At 37.5% G+C, this 6,000-nt stretch overlaps 1 protein-coding gene across 1 annotated transcript; it reads right to left on the bottom strand.

Moving 5' to 3' along the window:
• Positions 1 to 2,978: 2,978 nt before the first annotated feature.
• LOC119726879 (E3 ubiquitin-protein ligase TRIM63-like) lies at positions 2,979 to 4,508 on the bottom strand. The gene is made up of 2 exons (XM_038198732.1): positions 3,993 to 4,508; positions 2,979 to 3,071 (listed from the first exon to the last, which is right to left on the bottom strand). The coding sequence occupies exons 1-2, from the start codon at positions 4,506 to 4,508 to the stop codon at positions 2,979 to 2,981; spliced, it is 609 nt and encodes a 202-aa protein (XP_038054660.1).
• Between the last annotated feature and the right edge of the window lie 1,492 nt (positions 4,509 to 6,000).

The following is a 6,000-nucleotide window of genomic DNA, read 5'->3' as shown; positions in this document are numbered from 1 at the left end:
CAGAAACAGATGGACAAGCAAAACCCTGTGGAGGAATTCAAGCTGACTTTGGGGTAAAAGTTTGGCTCAGTGATATTTGCAGAATTTTAAAAGTCTCAAAAACATTGTATGAATTTCTGTAGTCTATAGAATTTCAAGTGAGGTTATCAGATCTTCCCATTTTCATATCTGCAAAGCAGAATGTATCAGAATACAAGGGCTTTATATCAACCAATTGTTACCAACAACAAACCAAATTTTGCACTCAATCAGCAATAGCTAAATGTATTACCAGACAGTTTCGTCAAAAATGTTTCGTTGAGTCAGTGAAATGTGACTCACCAGTGACATGTCCCTGATGTCTAGTCTGAGTCATAAGTTGAGTCATGAGAGCCGAGTTTGAGTCATCAGCCATTGTAACTTGAAGTTAAGTCTGAGAATTTGCAGCGCAAGTTCCGAGTCATAGACTCAGTTCTATATTCCTGCCATACTGGTGTATGGCTATAATGTTGTCCATGCGCTTGGTGGAGAATGAATAGGCAATTAGTCAGTAAAACTACTGGATTCATAATTGAAGTCAAAGCTAGAAAGAGAAATAAATGTAATATGTGTTGTCAATTTGTTCACTTTGAAATGTAGGTGCTATATGAAATGTCAGTGGCACTCAACTGTGAGGAAGCCAAGAAACCTGTCTGCAAAAATAAGAACAGATTCCCCAATGTACTTCCATGTACAGGTAAGTTCATTTGTAGAAATTACTATACTTTTGGCCTCTTGAGGCAAACGCTTGTTGGCACACACCCACTGCATTGTGAATTGTTCTTAATTGTAGGGGGGATAGGTGCTAAGGTAGTCTATGAAATATCCCCTTGTACAGCAAGGATCTATGATATTCGAGAGATTCGACGATTATTATGCAAAACAAGACTGCGTCTAATTGACCTCGAGAACATTCAACAGGCGCCTTCTATATTGGTTCTTGAACCCGTTGTCATGTACATCTAGTAAAACCTAGACACGACATCTATTATGCTTTTACGTTGTGAACTATGTTAGCAAATTAGGCTGTGTCACATGGGCTGTAACGATATGTTACGTGATGCTAAGGATGTGATGTTTACGTGTTCAATTAACGAAAAAATTCCGTTTGCCTATTTTCCAAAACATGTAGAATCAATCCTGAAATATGAAGAAAAAAACTTCGTTTATGCAACTTGCCTTTGACTTGTACATATATATATTTATTTCACAAATTAACAATGTTTTTAATCTCATTCAATCTACAAAGTATTAGAAGAACCGCACAACTTGATTACATTCTGGGTGGTTGAGTTTGTACAAATGTATGTTTTCAATAGCTGCCTGCTATAATCTTTTGGACCAATCATACACAATATAAACACTTTACTGTTTAGATGTTTTCAATGCCCCAGTGTTCCCCCTAAAATACTGTGAATATGAGTGTGTCTTTACCTTTTCCACACAAGGAAATGCCGATGACATTCCATTTTCATTGTATCCACCTTTTCAATAGAAACTACTTTTCCAAAGTCTTTGAAAAAACAAAAGCCCATGAAAAATAAAATTATCCTTTTACTTACAAAAACCTTCCAACCGTAGTTATGCCGCTGGTACCTTTAGAAAGTTCCAGATGCTGATTGGTAAAATAACAGACTTTGGATCATTGCTGAAATGCCATTGTTGTCATGGAAGCTGTGTTCTCTAGGAGAGATATTCTGTAATTAAAGCAAATGCTCATTGCTTCAAGTTCATTTAGACTACTTGGTCTATCAGCACTTAGCAAACCAATACTTATTAAAAGAAGCAAAAGCCTCAATCCTTTATGGAATAAACTAAACTTTTATTGTAATGATATGGAACCTCTCACAAGTAGGTCATTCTATACAATTAAGATCCAAAGGCTGACATTTTTCCTGTCCCTGCACATCCAAAATTTATAATTTGCCATTTAAGTGGCATTGAAAATGACATTAAACTAATTAATATTTCTTGGGTAGGTCATTTGATTCACAGAATCATTCTTGGAGGAAGAGTACACACATAAAGGAGTGCATCTTCTTTTACAAAATCGTAGATGTCAGACGTATAGGGACAGGAAAAAGTGGACCCCAAATTCATAGAATGTTCCAAAATGCATCTTGTAATGTAGTATGTAAACAATCACATATGAGAAAGGCAGAAAAAAAATTTCAATTTACAAATGTACATCCATCATACTAACCACATTTACAAACATCCATGTATCATTGCAGTAGAATGCACAAGGTTTTCATTTTTAACTTGGTTGTAAATGTAATGAAACTAATATTAATTTGATGAGGCGCTCAGAAAGCACTGTGAAAGAGACAACCAAGGGATTGCATATGATTTACTTTTAAACTATCACTTGAGTACAAAATCACACATATTTCATCCATGCTTTTGAGTTTTTACTTTTGTCTCGTGTTCAAAAGGTGCAAAATCTTTCTCATTCAAAAATAAGTTGCATTCATTTAAACTCAACAATTTTCCCAATAATTGAAAATTTGAATAACAAAATTTAAGGAAATATTTACATTTTATACAGGAGTAGGGTTATATCTTATTCTTGGAAAGCACATCATGCATTGACTTCGTATTTGCTGAGACAAATCTGAGAAAATTGAACTAAATTGCCTTTCGTGGTAATACTTTCCGTCTCATTGATAATACTTTTAAAAATGTACACTGCGCTATTTGCAAACAATGTGAAGGATCATTCCTTTACTCTCATTATTGGGCCACCACATCTAAGATTTTATAGGAAGTAGGCTTAAAGTATAAGAGTCAACACATACAAACACCAAAGACCTTAGAAATAAACCAAATACATGTATACAGTATTATCGAATGTTTTATTGAGGGAATGAACTTTAATGTTCTTTTTCAGAACAATGTTCAATGTCTGATGGAAGTGTTTGTTGGATACACTGGATAACCCCAGTTTAATTAATCTGTCCTTACACTCGGTGATAGACCTGTACAGACCGTTGTGCAGCCACTACCAGCTCACCATCCGATGTGAATGTGATGCCCAGTAGAGAATCACATTCCTTGATCACACATCCAATGTACTTGCCATCAGGACTGTAATGCAGAATATCACCTGTTGGATCTCCATACACGGCAACATAGATGCTGCCATCACTGTCACAGCACACACCAGTAGGGCCCCAACCCCTCTGCATGTTGCTGGACATGTCAACTGAGAATACACTGACACCAAAGTACTCTACACATACCAACCTTTTATTAGGCCCGTTTATGTAGATAAGGCGGTGATTGTGCATTGTTAGATAATATCCCATCATTGGAGCAGGCAGTCTCCTGATGCGGGATCCATCTGGGTTGTGTAGAGATATCTCCTCCTTGCCTGCATAACCCACTGCTATCAGATTGCTGTCATCCACTGCAAGGCATGTTGGTTGGCTGTCTGACCCTCTACCTGGTGTGAACTGATGGAGGAGCTGATGTTGCTTGTTGAAGACCTTGACTACTGGACCATCTAGGGCAAGGAGCTTGTCATCCTTGCTCACTGCAATACACTTTACATCAGTGAGGCCATTGATTTGTAGCCTTTGTGGGATAGGAGATGGTGTATGTTGAGTATTGGTCAGTGATACTGTGAATAATGTATTATTCCAATTGGTTAATACTATTTTATTGTCAGAGAGTGCTGACAAATTATGTATCTGTGTATTTCCTAATTCAAAGTTCTTGAATTCAGTCTTCCGTTCCCATTTCTCCTTCACACATGATCTTGCAGGTCTTGGTGATTGCTTTGCTGCAACCTTTGGCTCTTCTTCTGGAATGAGTCTCCCAAGTGACCTCTCACCTTCTTCAAAGTCCATGAAAGTCAATTTGTTAGGAACTTGCTGTGGCTGTTTCCCTGTCAGTTCACTGAAGTTATGCAAGAGCTTCTGCTGAAGTTCAAGAATCTCATAGCAACTTGCTTGATTCATGAGTTGTTTCACCTCCTCCAGCTTGTGCTCTGTCTGGGTCACATCTTTGCTGTTATTGGCTTGAGCTGCATCAAATGTTGTTACTCTTTTTTGATAAATCCTGTCAGTCTCTTTCAACAGTTTCTGCTCCTCCTGTCGGATCTTGGCAACCTCTTGGTTAGCTTTCTCTGTGATTTTCTTTTTGGTGTTTGCAAACATGGTATTCAGTTTCTTGCGAGATTTGCAAGTCTTCTCAATGGTGTTGTTCAGTTTTGTTTTACTCTTACCAACTCTTGCAACAAGTTCTTTAACTTTTTTCTGACATTTCTCAAAAGCCACAGGTAGTCCAATGAGGGAGTGTTTTGCATGGTCAAGTACTGAGCAAGGTGTACATATGACTTGCTGGCATGTGTTGCAGTAGACATTGAGATTCTGATCTGGATGATTACCACATTGTGGAATGTCTTCTCTTAGTTTACTCTTGTAGACAATCTCTCCTGATCGAAGTTGAGCCAGTGTGTAGATTTTATGAGATTTCATGAATGTCATACGTTTATGAGCCTTTTGACATTCTTGACAGAGGAAATGATCACAGTCCATGCATCTTGAAATAGCCTGATTCTCCTCATCACAATTTTGACATTTGATGTCTGACCCTTGACCTTCCAGTAGCTTTTCCTGCATTGTAACTTCCTCGACCAGGGCACTGAATGCAAAGTTATTAGGGAGATCAGCAACCCCAGACCCTTTCAACATGGTTTCACACATGCACAGAGGACATGTCAGCTTTGTGCCACTAGGATCTTGGCTCTGTCTGAGCTCTTGAAGGCATTGCAGGCAAAAACTATGCAAACAGTCCAGCAGTTTGGGTTGCCTGAAACGGTTGGTACAGAAGGAGCATTCCAGATGATTCACACTAATCTTCTCCAACACTGATTGGGCTGTAACATTAGATGCCATCTTCACTGTTTGGTTTGATGTGATAGGAGTAGACAGACCTTTAACCTGAAAATGAAGCACATTAATTAAAAGCTTTAGGATTTGCATGTATTCAAACTTCAAATGATGATATGGTTGTAATAAGCATTCATAATTTACAAAACTGCACCTGCGCAAACCAGTAAAATCAAACTTGATAGTGAAATTCCAACTCATGTTTCTTCTCAAAAACTAGTCTTGGGCTAAAATTTCACAAAGAAAATATTTATTTTTGAACTAAAAAATATGAAGAGAAAAGTATACAGAAGTCGTCCGATCTTGAACGGGTTGTGATCAGGATAAACGTGCAATATCCACTTCACCAGGCACAGTTTTGTTCCGTATTGCTATATTGTAGCCACGGAAGTTGCCAATGTGCCTGCTGTATTTCTAGCAAAATGCAAACATTGTGTGGATGGAGAAACTTTTAACAGAGAAAATGACGATTTTCAGCAATGCCAATTGCTTTATATCACGTTCAGCAGAAACATAAAATTAAAAATTGGCCAAACATTGTTTAAAATTTTTTTCAATTGGCAAAGATTTTTTTTTTTTAAATCAGTGGATCTGTAATCCAAAATATAAAAAATGTGGCCTAAAGTGTTAGTTGTTTACGTTTATATGAACTGAAAAATATGACTTATCCATTGATAGGACTTAACCAATTGTGGTTACGTTTTTCAAGCTTATTATCAACTAAACATACCTGAATGATGTCAGAAGATATTTCTGCAATCAATTTGGCAGTTTGATGAAGAAACTGCTGGAATACTCTTTTGCAGCAACTAATGATGGCTGGTTCTCACTCTCTGGATTGACTTGAATGTCTGTAAGGTGTGGCATTGCTCATTGCCTGTAAATTCCCAATTCTATAAATACACCAGACTGCAATGGATCACAGGTCACACAGTTGAACTTGTATTGCCTAGTCAACAGGTATTGTTATTTTGTGAACACCTTCAAAGCCAGTTTCTGGTAACAATAGATTTACCAAGGGCCTGTTCCAGTCACTGTGTTACACTGAAGCGGAAATATGAATTTAACACATATGTAATGTGTTGAA

This window comes from Patiria miniata, unplaced genomic scaffold, assembly GCF_015706575.1.
Source record: "Patiria miniata isolate m_02_andy unplaced genomic scaffold, ASM1570657v1 HiC_scaffold_2, whole genome shotgun sequence".
NCBI classification, from domain to species: Eukaryota; Metazoa; Echinodermata; class Asteroidea; order Valvatida; family Asterinidae; genus Patiria; species Patiria miniata.
This window is presented reverse-complemented; position numbering and strand designations above follow the sequence as displayed.

What these genes read in the sequence shown, in the direction of transcription:
- LOC119726879 (XM_038198732.1), bottom strand. Translation starts at nt 4,508, where the DNA reads ATGACATTCATGAAATCTCATAAAATCTACACACTGGCTCAACTTCGA. An exon ending in CAGAGCACAAGCTGGAGGAG is followed by an intron (nt 3,072 to 3,992) that starts GTGAAACAACTC and finishes TGTGTGATCAAG; the next exon opens with GAATGTGATTCTCTACTGGG.